At 43.8% G+C, this 22,233-nt stretch overlaps 2 protein-coding genes across 8 annotated transcripts in view; one reads left to right on the forward strand and one right to left on the reverse strand.

The window, feature by feature from the left end:
• The window catches only part of LOC138967064 (hepatoma-derived growth factor-related protein 2-like), an 89,606-nt gene extending 74,964 nt beyond the window's left edge, over positions 1 to 14,642 (forward strand). For 5 of the 7 annotated variants that reach the window (XM_070339522.1, XM_070339524.1, XM_070339523.1 and 2 more), the window contains 4 exons: positions 8,490 to 8,752; positions 9,226 to 9,624; positions 10,026 to 11,176; positions 11,671 to 14,642. In XM_070339522.1, the coding sequence (XP_070195623.1) occupies positions 8,490 to 8,752; positions 9,226 to 9,624; positions 10,026 to 11,176; positions 11,671 to 11,704 (1,847 nt within the window). In that variant the 3' untranslated portion in view covers positions 11,705 to 14,642. Of the gene's footprint in view, positions 1 to 3,664; positions 4,734 to 8,489; positions 8,753 to 9,225; positions 9,625 to 10,025; positions 11,177 to 11,670 lie in introns of those variants that run through there. The other 2 variants (XR_011455834.1, XM_070339527.1) reach the window with 2 other exon arrangements.
• Positions 14,643 to 15,245: 603 nt separating this feature from the next.
• Positions 15,246 to 22,233, reverse strand: part of LOC138967062 (KICSTOR complex protein SZT2-like) — a 122,884-nt gene continuing 115,896 nt past the window's right edge. The window contains exon 69 of the mRNA XM_070339520.1: positions 15,246 to 20,795. Within this exon, the coding sequence (XP_070195621.1) occupies positions 20,577 to 20,795 (219 nt within the window). The 3' untranslated portion in view covers positions 15,246 to 20,576. The remainder of the gene's footprint in view (positions 20,796 to 22,233) is intronic.

The following is a 22,233-nucleotide window of genomic DNA, read 5'->3' on the forward strand; positions in this document are numbered from 1 at the left end:
CTCTTATATATATATATACTAGAGGAATACCCGGCTTCGCCGGGTGAATCGCGAGACAGAGACAGACAGCGTGGCGGTTCGCCGTCTTAGAGCACGTGTGAACATTTTCATCCACCAGTTTGTGCCCACTCAAAGGAAGGCAAGAACATACAGAGAGACAAAAGCCGCCAGACCCCATCACAAACAGAACTCTACAATCCACAGGTGTTGCCTGGCGAGCTAGCTATAAATAGCTCACAATTTCTAAGGCGAACAACTCTGCAGAGTCTGCTGTGAAGGGCGACGGTAGTCTCCCTGTCACACTCGACCCCCTTTGAATGAACTTTGTCCCCAAAGTTCCGAACCATGGACCCGCCAAGCTTAGGTCCCTCCCAGGTTGGTGGAATGGGAACAGCACGAAAATGATTCAGTGGCCTGAACATTTCATGTCGAGTCCCATCCCTGTCGACGACGCCAAATGTAACCGAGTGCCGAAACACCACAATCACCTTTGAAGGCGAAGTCCACTCAAACGGGATTGAGAATTTTAGAGCATATTTCTAAGCCCTATAATAACTGTTATGGCTTCTCAAAGGAAAGCCCGAACATACAGACACACCAAAGCCGCCAGACCACATCACAAACAGAACTCTACAATCCACAGGTGTTGTCCACACACACACATACACACACACACACACACACACACACACACACACACACACACACACACACACACACACACACACACACACACACACAGAAGCCGTATATATATGTATATCTATATCTATAAATATATAGAGATAGATGACAGTGTATTTTTCGCGTGGCTATAAATTGATTCGACCTTTGCACTTTTACAGTGAGGACAACTTACGGGTGCAAGGAAAGCGTTCTGGACAGTGCAGTGACATTCTAAAAATAGTAACGTAGTAACGGGAATATGGATTGACGCCACACGAAGGAAGGGAGATAAACGCAAAACACTGGAGAAGATAAGGAAGAGTTAGTGGGAATGGATCTGGGAAGATGAACAGAAAAACCAAAATCGGTTCAGCGCTGCGCGCTGAGAGCACGTGTTGAAAATTCTCATCGACCAGGTTGTGTCCGGGGTCAACCTGAATATGCCCACCAAATTTGAAGCAGATCCATCGAGAACTTTGGCCGTGCATCGCGAACACACACACACACACACACACACACACACACACACACACACACACACACACACACACACACACACACACAGACACAATGCCCCAATGTCATTTTTGCTTGCTCAGATTTGAGGGTTTGCTGTGTCAGGGTGTTTGGTTTGAATGGTAAAAGTCACCCTGTGCGTGTGTGTGTGTGTGTGTGTAATTCCAATTTGATTTAATATAGTAATGTATTGCGTTGAATTATTCATGTCTTGAACCCCTCTCTCTCTCTCTCTCTCTCTCTCTCTCTCTCTCTCTCTCTCTCTCTCTCTCTCTCTCTCTCTCTCTCTCTCTCTCTCTCTCTCTCTCTCTCTCTCTCTCTTCCTTTATTCATAAGTCTTGAAACTCTCCCTCTTTGAAACTCTCTCTCTCACGCACACACACACACACACACACACACACACACACAACTGAACACATACACACAAACACACATACATACATACATACATACATACATACATACATACATACATACATACATACATACATACATACATACATACATACATACACACTGATACACACATACACACAGCATTTGTGAGGGTGCAAACAAAGCCAAACAAAGTCTCCTGAAAAGAGTGTGCTGACGTAATAGACGGCAGTGAGAGTCATCAGTGTACAAGTACATGCCATTAATGTCTTTTCAGCACGCTGGTTGCCCTCGGGGGACCACAACAACCACGCGCTAACCCACTCGCAGCTTAGGCAGGCAATCAGTCATAAGTCCATTTAATTTAGATAATCAGGGAGCTAGGGATTTATAGGATCAAGTGAAGTTGGGGGCTCTGGGCTGGGGTGGTATCAAGTTACGTACGAATTCGGCAATAGCTTAAAATCAATGAAGCTTATATAGCGCGTATTCCGTGGGTACAGTTCTAAGCATAATCATGCAAAACTCATTAAAATTGTCTTAGGTAATTAAGGATCCTTAAACAGCTCCTTGTATCGTTTCTCTCCCAGGCTCCGTCCATAACGACCCTAACCCCCACACACCCCACCCCACCCCCATCTCCAACATCTTGCCTTCGCGGCAGAAGAACATTTTGAATGAAACCTGGTGTGGTTGAGTATCATCGAAAGGTTAGTCGTCTAGCTGAGCGTTCTGATTTGTTGGACCTAAGACCATTGCAAAAAGTAGGCTCAGTGCGTATTGTAACTTTCAAATATGTTTTGTTCTTATTCTGTTGGTTACATCAATGTTCAGCACTTACCACCCACTTCCTCCCCCACACCTAAACCCACAGGTGAGTCATTCAGTATACTCAGTGTACCGTCCTGGCCTACAAAGGAACGGTACCAAGGATTGAAGTTGTCACTTTCAGCAGCGAACTCTGGTCGTAGTTACCACACTAAGACAAACCTTTCCAACGGGATTTTGTTCTGCGTCGGTACTCGGCCAAACGCAAAACCTTATTTGAAATCGCAAAAAAATATGTTGACATTGTTTGCGATGGCGTGTGCGGTGACACTAAAAGCTGGCTGCCTAAAACTCTCCAACATTGCTGACAAAATTAATCCTACCAACACTGCGGGCCAACACCGTGGTTATACATGTACGCAAATGGCAACTCTAACGTTTGCATATTGCTATTTTAAGTGAAAATTCCTGGTCAGCATAACAACTTCCGTATCCAGAGCTACGCGGAGCCCATAAATTCATAAGCATGAGTGATGAGTGTCGTCGGCCAGGCGTCACGCAGTTGTGTCCCTTGAAGGAAGGGCATTCATTTGGGCCGATTAGATGTGGACCACAGAGCCTCCACACGTACGGCACTGCGCTGCTGCAGGCGGACAGGTGGCTGCATGGGAGATGGGGAGGGAGGGAAGAGGCTAGGAAAGTTAGCAAAAAGCGTGTCGGGGTGGGAGGAGGGGGAATGGAGGTGCAGGTTACTGCATGGTTGATGGCGTGTGCGGATGATTGGAGTTGAGAAGTTGATAAAAAAATATTTAAAAAAAGCCCAGGTAGCGAAACTTGAGGGGGGGGGGGGGAAGGAGATGTAGGTGGTGGTACAAACTTCAGTGGCTGTAAGGTAGGCGAGGTATGGCACATGACTTTTTGTAGCAAGAACATTCGTTATAGCGAGAGGGAGAGAGGGCCGGGTTCTAGGGGGGGGGGGGGGGACGTTAATGGACGGAGGGCTATCAAGGTTTAGAGAAGGGAGGTGGGGGAGGGGTGAGTGGGGGGGGGGGATGTAGGGGGTCTCATGGTGCAGCGACTGACATGGTGTCAGCCTAACATTCTGACGGAGCGTGTATTATTAGACGCAGGGACATGTGACGGCAATTTCTTAAAACTTGCAGGGGAATGAAGCGTGGGGGCCGACTTGATTTTAAGTGGTTCTGCCGGATCCAGGCCTCTGTACAACATACCCTACCCTCCGCCCCCCCCCCCCCCCACTTCCACCCCTCTCCCTCCCTCAACACACACACACAGACATCTCTCCGCGTCTTCGGGGGCTGATCGGGACCTCTCTCTAGCCACCTTGTGCGAATTTTATCACTGTCAACACACAAGTTGTGTGTGCCCTCACAGGTTCTCTATCAGTTCACTGGCGAGACGGCCTTTACCTGTCTGTCACATTGAGATCACTGCCAGATAACGGAGCGACCAGCCCACAAAAAGCACGGCTTTACACTACGCGACTATAACGGCTTGGCTGACAGTCTTTCGGTCAAAGGATATTTGCTGACACTATAGGACACACAGCGAGCTAACTGGACTGGCGGGAAAGACCGAACAAGAGCAGTGCACCTTTTGGTCGAGGAATAATTTTTGACTGGTGACACTGAAGAATAGTGCTGACTCTTTCGGTCAAAGGATATTTTGTTGACACCGAGACAGACAGGTAGCTACTAGCTAGGACTGGCGGAAATAGCTGACCAAGGAGAACATCATTGGGTCAAGGGATATCTCGGCGATAGTGAATATACTCGCCTGGAGGAACAGTAGTGAATCTTGATCAAATGATGTTTTGATGACACAAAGGAAAACGGCCTGAGGAAAGTAGTACTGAATCTTCGATCAAAGGAAGTGTTAGTGATAAGGGAAGACAGTTTGAGAGAGCGCTAGGTCGATTCATGACTCATTGGGATACCTTTAGAAATCCTGTCTCGATTCCTTGAATAACACGGAGAGTGAGATATTTTGAACCAGGTGTCACACACTTAAGGATACGCTGTTGAATGCCGTCTCCTTCGGCATTTCTCAGTACCACGAGGCGACAACAAAATTAAGCTGGAATTACCTCACAAATTCTTACGTGACACATTTACTCATTGATCACCTGCCTCACCAGTCAGGGCGCAGGTTTTCCGTCACAGTCTGACGCGTGCAGCAGGTGTGCGTGAAATCGGTCGCCGTGATCGATATTCCACGCTCCATGGAACAGTGTTTGGCATGAAAGTGTAGAAGAGATCGGAGAAGTGTTTCTTGTTACAATCTGTCTGAGTGTGTCAGTGTGAGACGTTGCGACTAATTTGGGCGTGACACTGATTGTGTGAAGCGGGACTTTTAACTCGTCAAAGCTTCAAGCTGAAAAACAATGGGTAAGAGTGAAAATGAAACGTTTTGTTCTGTGTCTCAGTCTCCGGTTTTCACTGTTGATGCGGTGTCGTGATGCACTGTGACAGTAATATTAGCAGTCCTCGCCTCGACTGACAGAGTCCAGCGTTTGCCGGCGGGTGCAAGCGATGCTGTATACGCGTTGATGCGTGAAGTTTAGCTTAAATGATCGAAGTTTTACTGATTGCTTCTAGTCAGTATAATCTATAGTTACCTGTGTTGTTGATAGCAGAAATTTGAACACGGTTTGGGGACTTCAGAACTCCAAATAATGTATTGCCGTTGAAGCTTCCGATCACTGAGCTGACACAAAATCGTGACGTTATTTGTCCGCCCTAAAGCCGCTCTCGTTAAGCATTCAGGGGTGAATGGGGTGAAAGCATATTTGCGCGTTAGGAAATAAAAAGTACGGATATCCCAGGTATGCCATTGCAAATGTATTGACTTTCCACCGCCCTGGAGAATTCTTTGCTGTACAGCCCTCAAGATGGCAGACTTTATGTCACTCGTGCGTCAATATGTCTTCGTCGCGATCCCCCTTAAACATGCCTGCCTTCCCGTCTTTAAAGTTACATTCTTCTTCTTCTTCTTCTTCTTCTTCTTCTTCGTTCATGGGCTTAGACTCCCACGTTCACTCATGGTTTTTAGCACGAGTGGATTTTTGCGTGTATGTCCGTTTTATTCCGCCATTCAGGCAGCATATGCTGATTTCGGGGGAAGCATATATGCTGGGTATTTTCGTGTTTCTATAACCCACCGAACTCTGACATGGATTACATGATCTTTTCCGTGCGCACTTGGTCTTGTGCTTGCGATAACACACACATAAGTTGACCTGGGAGATCGGAAAAATCTCCACTCTTATTCTTAACCCACCAGGCGGCAGCGACCGGGATTCGAACTCACGACCTCCCGATAAGGAGACCGACGTCTTACCACCACGCCACTGCGCCCGTCATTTAACATTTAACATTCATAAAGACGGTCCTTGTCTTTAACATTCATGTAGACCACCACAGAGCTTTTCAGGGTTTTCCATGACATAAGAGCATCCTTCCGCCTGGACACAGACCAATTAATGAACAGGCTGTATGTGGGTGTTTTTTGTTTGCACAGTGGAATTGAAATAAAATTACTGAATTCATTTTGTAACCGACTCCTACGTCCATTTTTGGAATTGAATTCAGAAAAAATCGCACTCTGCACGGAAGACGCTTGACGGTTGATTTCATGCGTATCCGGCAAGTAAAACTTACCTCATGCTAAAAGCCTCGGTGGGTCTGCGGTGATGTACAAGTCAGTTGATACGAGAAGGAAGCTGTCTTTAAACTTCCCTAGCTGGGCCTTTTGCCCATCCAGCCCTCCCTTTCTGTTTTTTTAGTCCAAACTTTTCTCCGCTCTTTTTCGCTTTTATGCACGCCTCTATGACTCAATAATATGCAAATCAGAGAGCGTGTCGCCGGTAGAGAGAGAGACGGAGTGAAAAGATTGACGCTGCGTGTTTTTCAATGTCCCACCCTTCTTGTTTCACCGGCTTTTCATCTCTTGGGGGGCGAGTGTTTGAGCTGCATGTTTACCTGGGCAGAAAAAAATGATTGCACTTGAATGTCAACGCCTTGGGTAGCGGGTATATCAGTGAAAGAGGGTCCTTGTTCTGTGGTTGTAAAGTTTGGTATTCCTGATAACAATTTGTAATTCATGCCACTGTTGTTGACGAGACTAACGCTGTGAGAATTATTAAAACAATTATAGTCTGTTTATGTAACATTTGCGAAATCTTGGGAATTAAAATGATGGCATTGGTCATAATGCTAGATGCACTGAGTAAAATAACTGTCTGTCTGTCTGTCAAGCTCGTAATGATCATGCCACAACCCTCGTCAGATAAAATTTGATTTGAATTGATTTGATCTCTCTTACTCATTCATACCCATAATACCCCCCCCCCCCCCCCCATTTCTCTCTCTCTCTCTCTTTGTTAAATAAAGTTCAATTCAATTCAATTCTCTCTCTCTCTCTCTCTCTTTCTCTTTCTCTAGTCTCTTCCACACAGATACACACACACACTGCACAGGCAAACACACAAAGGAAAGAACTCTTTACACAGACACCGCACCACTTGCGTGCATGCATGTATTGTCACACGGGACATTGAAAGGTAGATACAAAGAACCACAAGGTCAGAAACATGGTTTGCAATGTCTCCGCGTGTTGGTGTGTGGTTGTTTATTTGCCTGATTTACAACTGCCGTGACCGCTTCTGGTCTCATGTCTATGACTCGATACCTCCACGTTAGGGGTTGTGGTATCCTCAAGAAGTCACGGCTTCGGGACGATTTGTGCTGATTATCTGCATGTTGAAGAGAGGAGGGGTGTTTCCCGTGGGGGGGGGGGGGGGGGGGGAGGGATGAGATGGAGGTCCGTTCACGGTGAAAGGTCGATCTTGTAATGAAGAGGGGTGGTATGAGTGGTTGGGTCTAGTTGGTGAAGCTTTCTTTGCTCATGCGGCTTCATGAGACGCTTTTGACAGATGTACATGGACTGCAGAATCTTCAGTAGTTATTGAACTGCATCTCTCTCTCTCTCTCTCTCTCTCTCTCTCTCTCTCTCTCTCTCTCTCTCTCTCTCTCTCTCTACCAGCTTGTACTTATAATTACCTGCATAGTTTGTATTTGATTTTATGGATAACCACATAATGTATGCTCTTCATGCCTCATCTTCATCATCATCATTATCATCATCATCATCGTCATCTGTATTATCACGTGCTGAAGTTTTCCGACCTCAGTCCTTTTGTTGGTTAACTTTTTAACTTTTAATTTTTTAATTATATAATTGTGTGTCTATGCGTCCCAAGGACAGATTGTAAGAAAAGGCATAGTCTTCAATCTTAATCCTTATTAAATAAAGTTCAATACAATTCTCTCTCTCTCTCTCTCTCTCTCTTACTGTGCACACACACACTTGCTCACTCTCTCTCTCTTTCTCTCTCACACACACACACTTGCTCACTCACTCTCTCTTTCTCTCTCACACACACACACACTTGCTCACTCTCTATTTCTCTCTCTCTCTCTCTCTCTTGGCTCTCTCTCTCTCACACACACACTCTCTCTCTCTTTCACTCAGTCTCACACACACATACACACACACACACACTCTCAGTCTCTCTCTCTCTATTACTGTGCACACACACACTTGCTCACTCTCTCTCTCTCTTTCTCTCTCACACACACACACTTGCTCACTCACTCTCTCTCTCACCCACACACACACACTTGCTCACTCTCTATTTCTCTCTCTCTCTCTTGGCTCTCTCTCACACACACACACACACATACACACACTCTCTCTCTTTCACTCAATCTCACACACACATACACACACACACCACACACACACACACACTCTTTCACTCAGTCTCACATACACACACACACACACACACACACTCTCTCTCTCTCTGTCTCTCTCTCCGTCTCTCTCTCCGTCTCTCTCTCTCTCTCTCTCTCTCTCTCTCTCTCTCTCTCTCTCTCTCTCTCTCTCTGTCATGGTAGGCCTACGGTTTTCTGCTATACTTGAACCTAAATCTTTCTTGACCTTGATCTGTAAACAGACCCAATAGTGACCTTGCGTAAGCGTAACAAAACACTGCCCAAATTGCACAGGAATGGAGTTCTTTGCTATTTACCAGCCCTTCACACAATCTCACCCAACACTCTCTTCCCTCTGTGTTACAGACGTGGTGGAACCAGCCCCACCGTCCCAGCAGGGAGCGACGTCGCCGGAACGCTCAACAAGCCCCGAGGCCAAGTGGACCGACAAGCACGGCAAGGTCGCGCTGTACAGCGAGAACATCGTCCAGGAGCCAACATCCAGCGAGGAGGTTGACCGCGAGTCCATCGCCAACCTCTCCACCACCCGCCGCCAGTGGGAGACCATCTTCACCCCCGATAGCAAGGAGGAGTCTAAACCGACCAAGAAGAACCCTCCCAAGTGGCAGGTCTGCATGCGCAATACTTCTTCTTCTTCTTCTTCGTTCACGTTCACGCATGTTTTTGCACCAGTGGATTTTTACATAGATGATCGTATTACCCCGCCTTTCTAGCAGCATATGTCGACTTCAGGGGAGCATGCGCAATACCAAATTCAGTGGTACCTGTCATGAAGGGTCACCAAAGTGTCCCCACATTGCAGGTGACCTTTCATGTCAAGTATATTTTGGTCAAGTTTAAAAGTCAACGGGACTACAAGAGGCGTCCTTTATTTGGAGGTGGTCACTCATTATAGAGGCTTTTCATCACTGGTACTACTGTACAAAAACATTGTATATAGTCACAGGGCTATTTCAAAAGTGAATAAGGCAGGAAAAGCAACGTAAACTTCAGCAGCCAAAAATATCTAGGGTAGTTAACCATTGAATCTCCTTGGTGTGCCTCTTTTAAAATGCAATTTTTTTATCATCTTCATCATCAGGTTCGCATGCCCTACAACGAGAAGACAGCGCCAGGTCCAGACACTGTACTAACAACCACAACCACAGCAGAGTCTCCAGAGTCGCCTCCCCCTACCCCCAGGCAGAATAAGACTACCAAAATGGCCAACAGTGACACAGAGAGCGCCATTGAGAGAGAAATCCGCTTGGCCACGGAGCGAGAGGAGATGCTGAAGAGGGAGCATGAGGATCGGATGAAAATGTCCCAGCACCAGCTGAAAGCTTCCTCCATGGAGTCAAGCACGGAGAGTGAGCTCCAGCCAAGTTACCACGAGCTGACGGAGGCGGACCGAGGCTCGGAGTTCCTGATCAATGAGAGGGTGGTGCAGCAAGAGGATGCCGAGCAGGAGGAGTCGCTGCAGCGTGGATTTGGCCATCAGGTGAGACATTGTGGACAAAGTCGTCCGCCTGCCCGTAAAAATAAGTAGATAAATAAATGAATATATAAATAAATAAATAAAACAAATAGTGGTTTGCCTCTTGAGTCTGAGAAAATCAGTATTAAAACGGAGCGAATTTTAATGTACTTTGGGGGTAAAATGTACATACATATATTTTGAAAAGAAAATCTGAAATTGTTGAATCTTAAAGCAAGGAGATTCAATACAAGAAAATTTCAGACACCTCACATATGACTTTTGTCCTGCCCTTATCTGATGCTATGGCTATTTATTTGAATTTTGAACAAATGTGTTTAATTTGAGCAGCTCCAACACACTTTCAAGTAGAGATTTCATACCTCATAGTTGTGACTAACTTGACTTCATCTCATGAATTTCAGAAGCTGAAGACAAGAATCAATGATGACGGTGGCACCGAGAGCATCATCGAGCGTGAGATTCGCCTGCAGCGAGAGAGAGAGGCGGAGCTAGCTCAGCAGAGAGGGGGACGCCCAGCTCAAGCCACACCCCCTGTGGCCTCCCAACCCCCTCCATCTCAGAAAATGAGGTCCCTGTCCCCAGAACCAGAGGAGGAGCAGGAGGAGGTGGACATTGTGCAGGACATTCCTTACGAAGAAGCCATCTCTCGTTACAACCACGAAGGGGAGAGTCGTATCGCGCAAGAGTTACGAGAGCTGAAGGAGAGGGAAGAGGAGGTGCGACACCTGAGGGAGAGGATGAACAAGGCCAGTGTGGGCGGGGCTACCCAGGAGGCGGAGCAACAGAAGAAACCTGCTGCAGTTCAGTCCACGTCTCAGACCCCTCGTGGGGTCAAGTCCACCCCGTCCACTCCCCGTGACAAAATGCCATCAGTGAACAACTCTACGTCTCGCAATGTGCATGCTTCCCCACACTTAGACACTCCCAGACCGCCCACCAATGACGACCCTCCCCCTAAGCAAGAAACGCCCATCGAACGAGAGATGCGTCTGGCCAGGGAGCGAGAGAACGAGTTGCGAAGAGTCAAAGGTTTGCCGGAGATACCTGACCCAGAGCCTAAGAGACAGGAGACCTATGACAGGACGGACGGTGGGGATGAGTTCGTGGGCTCCCCCAGGTACTACTCTTCTCCCCAGCCTGACAACAGCATGCGCCGCTTCGCTTCCAACCGACTGCAGCAGGAAATTCAGGTACAGCGCAACAGGGAGATGACGCTGCGGAAGGAGGGAAAGATCATTACCACATCAGAAGAACACGTCCAGTCCCTCAAGTACGCTGATGTTGTGGGCGACGACAAGACTGACGGCGCCAGCAAGCGAAACTTCAAGACTCCTGGTCGACGCAGCAGTGTGGCTTCGTCGGAAGATCTGAATGGAGATTCACAAACCTCATCAGCTTCTGCGCAACAAATGCCCCGGGACGGAGCACCAGGGGGCAAGAAGGGACCCAAGACTGGTGCGGTGTCTTTCTCGTACCGAGAGTTTGCACAGACAGCGGAGTCCAAGATTGAGCGAGAACTGCGAGAGATGAGAGAACGCGAGGATGAACTGAGGTGAGTGCAACAATTTCACTTTAAAATTCTGCAGGAATAGTACAGCATAGCACGTTCATTATAAGCATTCCTTATGTTATTTTGTATTGATGTTTGACATTTTGTTTTAAATTGTTGATCGAGCTGAGAAGCTCAGTAAAGTCAGGTAATTGGCTACCTCCTAACCCACATTCATATATGCCTAGCACACATTAATCTGTGTGTGTGTGTGTGTGTCCAACCCTAGCCGTCCTCTTGGCACTGCTATAAAACTTAACAGATTGATTTTTTTTGACAAGCCCTTTATATAGTGCCAGGCTACAATAAGGCACTTGTGATACACACATGGATGCACCGACTGTGTTTCATTTTTAACTGTGCAAACATGGTCCTTTTCTCCTGTGAAAAACAAAGTTACAGACATGTAGTTAATTACTAAGATGAGAACCAGGAGAGATTGCATCACAGATTCTTTGTGATCCAGATTAATAATTTAAATCTTGTGTCTGTTTCAGAAAACAACGCACAGGAGAAAGTACAGAGTCCTAAATGATCAGCTGAAGGGGAATACACAGTTTCCTTGACAATGTGCATCGTGTGTGTGTGTGTGTGTGTGTGTGGTTGTGTTTTTGTCAGAGAGGGAGCGTGTGTGAGTGTGTGTATGTGCGTGTACCGGTGTGTGCTTGTGTTTTTGTGAGAGAGGGAGCGTGTGTGTGTGTGCGCTTGTGTGCCTGGAACTGCTTGCCTGCCCCATAATTTTATAACGTGTAAACTTGTTTGGGTGCTTTAACCCTAAGATCATAGTCTCAGTTCATAACTTGGAAAAACTGAACCTATACATACATATCCATGGTGCCAGAGATTTTCATCCTTTTCCATTGAAGTGCTGAACAAAGTGTGTGTAAGGGACGGAATTGTGATAGCACGTGACCACAACGGAAGGAACAAGAGTTTCTAAGGAGGCCAGATTTTCTACACAGGAGGTGGAGCATATCTCAGAGAGCGTGACAGAGTTGTAAATAACCATGCTGGAATGTGAATGCTTCACTCCACAACGAAGGAACAAGGGGGCCAGTTTCTTGAGGGCGGAGAGTACCGTAGAGAGTGACTAATATCAGCTTACATATCAATGACTTTTTTCCACTTGAGACCATGACTGCCATGTGCTTTATGTTACACAGAGACATCAGACAACTGCAAATGTTTTGTCATAATATTGTTCATACCTTCATGTAAACGTGTGTGTAGGAGTTTGTAATCTGAAAGTCTGTGAACAGGGGAAGGTGCCATTATGGCGAGTTTTACTGTGGGATTCACGTATCTTTTCGTAATGAAGTACTTGAGATGGTCTGATTTCTGCTTTTGGAAGTCCAGAACCTATGTGTAAGAGGTTTTATTTTTTTATTCCAATATTTTAGCTACAGAGTGTGGCAATTCTGTGAATGTTTTAAAGTATGTATCTATCAAAGAAAGAGAAGTAGAAATGGCTGTGTGTGTGACTATAAGTTTTCATCGGGCTGTGCATGTTTTAACAGATTTCAATTTGAAGATAAATCGTAATTACTCTTGACTATTATGTTGTTTTAACGAGTCAGGCACTGGATGCAATAATGTTTTACACATCAAGAAAGAAAAGATGTTGCATTTACAATAAGAGTTTTGCTGGACCAAATAATTAGATACAAACAGATTTTTTTTGGATTTTTTTTACTTGATTTAATTTATAGCATGATAGCAATCAGAGACAATGAAGCGAGAAAAGGCTAATGTTGGACATTGGTTTGGCAAGCTAGGAAATGGTGTAAAATGGCTTAATTATGTAGCTCAAACTGCTTTAGAATCGTGTAGCATGTGTATGCGTTGCTCCTGTATGTATAGATCATACCTCTATGAAGTAAGATTGATGATGTGTTCAAAGTTATCCAGTGAAATATATTTTACATTCATAATGCTTATTAATTCTTGAACTTGTCATTTTTACAGATGGGATTAAGCACTCTTGCGACATAAAGTAGGCACTGCCTTAGATTTTACAGAAAAGTATGGTACTTGTCAAAATAAATGTACTTGGGGATGCACCAAGCACTCTGTCACTGCAAGGTGTTTTTGTCCTACAAAAAAAAAGATACATGTGCAGTGGTACCTGTGATGAAAGGACATCAGAACCTAATTTTAAATGACAGGTGCGGCTGTGTTTCAAAGACTTCTGAATTAGTTATGTTTTGTACAGTGTAATGTCAATGTCTGTTTAAGACTTAAGTGAGTATGCCCAAAAATATTACACTACATATCAGTTTTGTTATTTTCTTTGGAGTGTGTAAACAGTGTACTTCCTACCGCCTCCAACAACCCCTCCACCCGCACCCCATCCTTCCCCCCGCGGGTTAGAGGGAAGAATTTACCTGATGCTCCCCAGCATGTCGTAAGAGGCGACTAACGGATTCTGTTTCTCCTTTTACCCTTGTTAAGTGTTTCTTGTATAGAATATAGTCAATTTTTGTAAAGATTTTAGTCAAGCAGTATGTAAGAAATGTTAAGTCATTTGTACTGGAAACTTGCATTCTCCCAGTAAGGTATTATATGGTACTACGTTGCAAGCCCCTGGAGCAAATTTTTGATTAGTGCTTTTGTGAACAAGAAACAATTGACAAGTGGCTCTATCCCATCTCCCCCCTTTCCCCGTCGCGATATAACCTTCGTGGTTGAAAACAACGTTAAACACCAAATAAATAAAGAAAGAAAGAAAGCACCCCATCCTATTGCCCCTGAAACCCACCACCCTGCCCCTATCAACCCTAAGATTATCAAGCTTCACTGATCAAGCTGAGATAACCGCTTACAAAAGTATATGCATTTCCCTTTCCGTGCCTTAATTGTTGTCTTACTTGGTGAAAAATTTTAAAAGTTACTTTTGTTAAATTTAGCATCACATGTGCTTTGGCTATATTTCACAAAAAGGGTTATAGTGTTATTGTGAAGAATCATCTGAGATCCAGACTAACGCACAGTACAGTGGTACCTGTGATGAAAGGGCACTCATGCCAACAGTTCCCTCAACTTGCTAGTGTCCTTTCATAACAGTTGTACCACGGTCAGGTTGATAGATCAATGGACAGCAGATGTCCTGTATAAGGAGGTGTCCACTCACGTCACAGGTTTATCTGCTTGACTTTGCTTGTAGTTAGGCAGATCCAAGAGAACACATATTTGGAAAGGATCTATCGTAACTTGTCATGAGAACACCCCTACAATAAACCAAAAACTGTCCCATCATCGCAGGTGTCCTTTCTTTACAGTGATTGTTTGTAGGGAAAGAGAACAAAGGATAACGGATATTATTTTTTACAGTGTGATGTTACCTTGTCATAGAAACGTCACAATTCAGGTACTACTGTGAAACTGTTTGATCGATCTGACCCATAAGGTGGAAATATAAAAGTATCATTAACTTGTTTATGTGTGCTAATTCTTTCATAGTCAGTAGCAACTACAAGACAGCCGAAGATCAAGAAACCATCAGATTTCATTGCTGTGTATCACTGTTGATATATTACGAATATTTAACCCGTGCAATTCTTTGTTTCCAGTGAATATTATATTTGGAATAGCCAGAGATTGTACTGATATTTTGTGTGTCAAATGAAGTGACTTTGTTATTCGTTCTGACATTAATGTGACTGCAGAATATCTACGTTGACATATCCACTACTACACAAACAATTATAACGTATTTAAACATATACTGTACAGATTTTTAATATAAGAATTCAAAATCTATAACTGAAAAAAATCTTGTGTTAATGTTATTTGTGTGTGTGTGAGTGTGTGTGTCTGTATCTATGTGTGTTTTTGTGACAGTCATTTAGTATCGACTAGGTCACTTTCATCTTTACACTGAATTTCCAAACAACCTTACTAAACCTGGCAATGGTATCATAAAGAGATTATATCCTATTATTGTTATCATGATATGCCCTGACATCATTTACCACCTGCACCAATTCAATGATGACTGAAGGTAAGAAGATTAAAGCAAACCACACACAAGTGAACAACAATAAACACTCAGTACATAAATCAAATGGCAAAGCACTGTGACAACTGGAAATACCAATGTGAATAGTTTTTCACATTGATGTGTCGCTTTTTATTTTCAAGCATCATTCAAAGTACATGTACAATCACATACCAATGTGCTAACTGCAGAGTGTCTTCACACAATATATCAATATACTAGATGATTACCCGCTTCGCCGGGTGGATCGCGAGACGGAGTATGCAGCATGGCGGTTCGCCGGCTTAGAGCACGTGTTGACGTGATTGACGCCACACGAAGGAAGGGAGATAAACGCGCAAAACACTGGAGAAGATAAGGAAGAGTTACTGGAAATGGATCTACAGAAAAACCAAAATCGGTTCGCCGCGCTTAGAGCACGTGTTGAAAATTTTCATCGACCAGATTGTGTCCGGGGCCTACCTGAATATGCCCACCAAATTTGAAGCAGATCCATCGAGAACTTTGGCCGTGCATCGCGAAGTGACAGACAGACAGACACACACAAGCCGTATATAGATACATATAGCCACACTGTAATTCTTTCCTCATATTCATACAAAGTCACTGTTCTTTCAAAAGAGCTGCAGACTTCACTGCTGCTGGCAACACTAAACACAAACAATATGTCACTTCAACCACATCCTCAACATTTTCCTATCAAAATCATTGAAACATATACACCCAATAACATGCACAACAAGCAGAAGAACGTCACTCGAACAAACCTGGCAAAACATGTTCACTTTTCATGCAAAGCCCTGCACAATCCTTAAATCATAAATGCCTAGCTGCACAACCAGAGCCAGACTGCATCAACTTTATGCCCTTATAAGTCAACAATTACAGAGTCATCATGTGGAAATGACCCACTTTGCAGTAATAAACGGGCCCAATAAAGTTTTCACAGCAGTAGGGATATCGCACTGGGCATTTTCCAGACCATTATATTTCTTTACAAGAACAAACACTTGCTCTCACAGAAACCAGAATCTTTGTCATGCCATCCAGTTAAATAAATCTAACATACACTGATTGCATGAAATTTGTCAGGAAAAGTCTGTAAAACAAATATAGCAACCTGTATGTGTGACCAGTTGTTGATTTTATTTATCAGTCAACACAATCCCTAGCAGTATATTATGTAACATCCAATTTTTTGTTTATTTGTTGCTTAACGTCCAGCCGACTACGCAGAGCCATATCAGGACGAGGAAGGGGGGGATGAAGGGGGCCACTTGTCAAGCGATTCCTGTTTACAAATGCACTAACCCATTACTTGTGTCCCAGCAGGCTTTAGTAAAACTAAATTAATACCTACTGGAAGATTACCAGTTTCCAGTATGTTAAAATAGGCTTAACCTATCTACTGCTGGACTTACATCAGAACACTAACAGATTAAACTATACATGAATCGCGAGACAAGCGGCAAGAGAAGAGATTTTTGGAAAAAATACAGGTGAATGAGCAAGAAGGCAGAAAAAAGAAAAGAATTCATGAAGAAAAAGAGAGCATGACAGGAAAGAGGAACCAAAAATCTACCTAACAGCAAACTAGAAAGCTCCTGCGGTTCCAAAAACAGGAGGGGCCTTTAATTTCATAACCGCAGTGCCCCACTGCGGGAAACATCCAATTATTGCATCGCAAACAATGAGACTTCATTACACAAACCGGGCTGCTTGGAATGTACAATGACTTTGGCAGACTGGGGTGGTATAGCATTCTCAAAACGAAAGTGATAAGAGTTGTCCGTCCCTGACATAGCCCGCGGCGCTGTTGGCGGGTAGTTCCGGTTGTTTTGTTTACGTCCAAAATAGCTTAACGAGAGAAGAAGATTAGTGGTGGAGGGAAACTTTACTGTGTCTGCTGTTCAAACTAAGCGGGTAAAGCAGTTGAAGGGCGGATTAATTGTCATGCGGTTCCATTTTGCAAACACAAAACGGAATTACCTGCCGTTCCAGGGGCGCAACTCTGTCCGACTATCGCGTTAGTTAGGAGACAGTGCTATAGGGAGACAATTAATTCATAGAAATGTGATTATGTTATTACCAAAAGAAAAGGGGGAAAATGTGGTGTTGAAGAATTTACAAAAATATTATCCACATACACCATTCCATTGCCATTGATTTGACATAAAACTGTACCTGTGTACAAGATTTAAAAATAAAAAATAAATGAATAACAGCAGCTACGGTTCATAATGCTCACACAGAACTGTGAAGTAGAGAACATGTGAAATGATGGGATAATAATAAGAAGAATAATGCCACCAATAATATTTCAGACAATATTTTCTAACAAGAACAAAATGGCAGAAGCTAAAATCATCAATGCAAATTAGCAACAGGTACAAAACTGATTGCTAGACAATTACAGAGGAATATGATGTGTCTAAAACAAATTACAAAGCAGTTTTGATTCATTTCTTCTCTGTTCTCATGCTTCAAATTACATGTAGTGTTAAAACGAATCACAAGAAACATCACAAAGATTATGCTGTGATCTAAAGATAGTACTTCAGTGAAATAAAAGCTAGCAGTCTGATACAGTTCCAATTATAGACACCCATATCAAATTCTATCAACTGAAAACAAAGAATACCATTGTCTTACAATATTCCTATGACTAGACAATGATAACAATGCCAACAGCATTCTCAGAAATGCATTCCAGCACAGCTCATACACAAAAGAATGCTGTCAAGTGTTGTTGACGTCAAATTGATTGTTTACACATGCATATGGAAGGCAGATTACAAAGCAAAATGCTAATGTCAGTCATGAATAATGCCTTGACCTATATCTTCACATAAAAACATGCCTGGAAAAGCGCAAACAAATCATACACAAGGCCATTTAATCTGCTATTTACCTCTTACCTTTCCTTTTGTGAGGCAAAACAATTTTCACAGCAAAATTGGAACATCGGTGATACATTACAGCTTAATAAAACGATGTCCTACACAAAGGTCATTATGCCATTTGAAGGAAAAGTCATAAAACAGAACCACATAAAGAAGATAATCTTATCATGCATATCAAACACCACTGCATTTGTGTTACACGCAGACCATATGATAAGTCAGATTGAATAATACATCAAACCATTGCAAAAATACAGAAAAGGCACCACCGTAATTAAAAAATCAAAAGGCCAGATATGTGTATAGACACATGTACACCACATCACAGAGTAAACACATAGACTGTGACACACTCACACACACATACACACTGACTGACTGACTAACTACTCAGCTATTTGAAATATGTACAGTGGTTAAAAATGCTGAATTTTCTGTATTATCAAGTTTATCTCAATCACATTAATTATGACCTTGTTTGAAAATACTTCAGAGATTGAGCAACTGTGATCATATGAACAGTTGATACCATTCTTTTGTTTCATTGCACACGTCCTTACACTAACACACGTGCACATATAAACACACACTCTCTCTCTCCCTCTCTCTCTCACCCCCCCCCCCCCCCCCTCTCTCATTCTCAGATGGACAGACAAGTCCCATGCACAAACGCATGCATGTATTCACTGTGACACACACACACACACACACACACACACACACACACACATACACACACACACACACACTCAAACTCCCTCAAACAAATGTCCTATCTACCTCTCTTTCCTATGAAAGTACTTTCACATACAACTCTGTCACACGACCAACTGATAAAACGCACTTGTAAGAACTATACAGTCACCTACATTTTACACAATAACTATGTACACCGACTGTCTCTCATAGGATCTATCTCACAGGATGGCGACTCTTCAAGAACTAAGGACTCAACATCACAACACAGGGGACACTACAGTGGTACCTGTGATGAAAGGACACCCTTGGTACCAGCCAAAAGTGTCCCTACATTGCAGGTGTCCTTTCATGACAGGTATACTTTGGTAGAGATAATATAAAAAGGGACAAGAGAAGGTGTCCTTTTAAGGGAGGTGTCCTCTCATGGGAGGGTCCACACATCGCAGGTACTGCTGTATATGCACTAACCACTGAAGACAGTAGGCATCACATGTAGAACACACTGACTACATAAGTATAAATGACTAACTACACATAAAAATAAAAGAATGAATAAATAATTGAATAAACAAAAACAAATAAAAGAATGAATAAATAGATATTTGAATAAACAAAAACAAATAAAAGAATTAATAAATAAAGGAATAAAGAGATAAAAGATTTGTTTACAAAAACAAGGAAAAACAGCCTGCAGACTCTTCACCACTAAGCACAGTCTCATTGTGTACACTCTGTGATAATAAGGTGCCAAAAGAATATGGCATACGGATGAGGAATTCTGAATACTTTATCAACAAACTTAAAACTGTGACGGTGTTAATGGAGGTTACATTTCATCCAAATGCTAAAAGCTGTGGTAGCAAGGAATATACTTGTGGTGACATGTTACAATATAAATTGCCACGAAAACAGAAGTATGTGATCTGAGATGTACTGTAGTAGCTCTGTTCCTGATGGCCTCATATAATTTATAAAAGCCAAGAAAAATATCACCAAACAAAGAATTAAAAAAATCGGATATTACAGCAGTGAGAAGCTTGCACATTTTCTAAAGAGAAAAACCTGATTTTGTTCATAAATACAAGGACTTTTAAATTGAACCTCTCAGGTCAGTGGTTCAACTATACTCACACACAAAAATCCTTGTCCTGACATGAAAATCCGGTTTGACTGATCTGTATGATTGACGAATATGTCAACAGTTTCACTCATTTCTCATAAGTTTGACTTCATCTGTGACTACACATACACAAAATTGTGTTCTGATCGATACATTATGTCAGGTTACACAAAATAACTAGTCATGATTTTAAGTCAGGTTGTTAACCGCTCTGTAAACTGTCTAAGTTCACTTAAAATGTACAATGATTAATTTTATCTGCTAGTCCTGACCCAAGGTCACATTTTACTGTACACATGAAAAAAAATTCTAATCCTGATTTGAAGTCCGGTTCAACCATAGAGTCAACAGTGCAGTCCTCAATCAGTCTCTGCACTCCTATGTGAGAACACAGACGGCCATACAAATACGTGCCCTCAGTACTATCTGCAGTACAGTGGTACCTGTGGAACAGCCAAAAATGCATACATGTCCCTACACTGCAAGTGGTCTTTCATGACAAGTATGCTTAAGTTGAATTGATAGACCAAGGGACAACACAAAGTGTCCTTTACTGGAAGGTGTCTTTTATCAGAGGAATGTGCCATCAGAGGTACCATTGCAGCTTGAGTGAATATTCCTGCACTTCAACCCCCCCCCCCCCCCCCTCCTCCAGCCCTAGAAGAGTCCCACCCATGCTGAGTCCTATAAGATGCTACTCCACAGATGAAAGCAGCAGACGTTGACGAAATCCTCGATGAGACAATGTTTCTGCTCCGTGATGAGACTGGGGGTTCCCTCCCTCTCTGGCTGCTGGTCCTGCAGTCGCCCCTGCACGCTCTGTCTCCTCTTGTCTCCCCCCTGGTCCCGTCTGTTCTGCTCTTCTTCGTCGCAGGCTCGGCTTCTCAACACCTGGCTCAGTGCCTGAGAGAAAAGCAAGACTTGCTAATTTAGTAATTACATAACTAATACTATTCATTACAAAATAATATACAGTTGAACCCCCGCCTGCCAAACGGTTGTGTGACGTGTCTAGTGTGTTGGCGAAGTGTCTTGTGCTTGTCACTTCTCGCTTTCAGCCCTCACCGCTGGCTAGCACCGTCTGTCCTTTTTAGGACAATGCGAAAAGAGAGCAGAATGCATCAGTCTCTCCTGCCAGTACAATAACCTCTCCACAACAAGCCCTATGTAGTGCCTCCATCGCGGCGACAGGCGTAAACTGGGTACCGCAAGGCCCCAGGCTAGACTACAAGGACTCGGAGGAGGTTGGCCCCTAGACGTGCGGCATGCGGGCCCACCGGTGTGTGGAAATGCCCAGGTGCCCACGAACCAACCTCCAGCTATGGGTCAAATAGCCGGGCAGGATAGGCTCGTCAACCCTGGCAGGCAGCTATCCTAAGAGAAGACCACTCTGAATTCAAAACGAGGGTAGAGGAGGCTCATCATCCATGGAAGGAAACTCGTCTAGGAGAAGGAAAACTCCGAAATGAAACCCACGCAGTCCCTCGAAGACGGAACGGCACTGGCCTTTTTTAGGCGGGGAGCAGACCGGGTGCCTACGCTATCCTCGACAAATGGTTGTGTCATCCACAAATGGTTGTGAACCCCCCTTTTTTAAGACCTTGATATTTCTTTCGAATACATCACCTCAATTTAACTAATAGGAGTTACCTTACTTACGAGTGCTAGACTGAGAAGCGTCCTATGTTACAAGTACTAGACTGTAAACAAGGTCGCTAACTCTAGATTTCCGTCAGTATACCATTTAGGGGAGTAGTCTCCCCTTGTCGGTAGTACCTCTCTGCGCATGTGCCAATGCCCATAGTCCCCAGTTTCAATTCGAAGCTATTAAGTCAATAGCGGGGTTGGTGGGAGGGTCTCTGGTTAAATTGAGGTGAGTATTCTTAGAAATAGTCATTTTACTTGCTAAACGGATGTTGTTACAACACACAATTAACTCTGCCTCCTAGGCAGAGCGGCTACTCTCATGAGAAAGGTACTGGATAAACTCTTGGCACAACCATGCCGTTATCGGTACGAGGGGGAATTAAGTCGTATTGACATGTATTTATATATACGTAGACATTACCAAACAGACAATGTCGGGCGCTCTGGGGGAATACCTCCAGAAAGCACAGGAAGAGATAGGCTTCCTTTTCGCCCTGATAACTCCCAGGATCGTTGCGACAGCTTATGACAGACCCTCCAGCTGTCAGGCAAGACGTCCACTGGGCGTAACATGAGTAGAATCTCCCTGAGGTGGCTACAGCCTCGTCTGCAACCTCTCCCTTGAGGTGACCCCGAAACACGGCTGTTGACAGGACTGGGCCCCTCCCACCACTATCTTTGCCAGGGATCCCCA

The sequence above is a fragment of the Littorina saxatilis genome, linkage group LG5 (genome assembly GCF_037325665.1).
Source record: "Littorina saxatilis isolate snail1 linkage group LG5, US_GU_Lsax_2.0, whole genome shotgun sequence".
Classification (NCBI taxonomy): Eukaryota; Metazoa; Mollusca; class Gastropoda; order Littorinimorpha; family Littorinidae; genus Littorina; species Littorina saxatilis.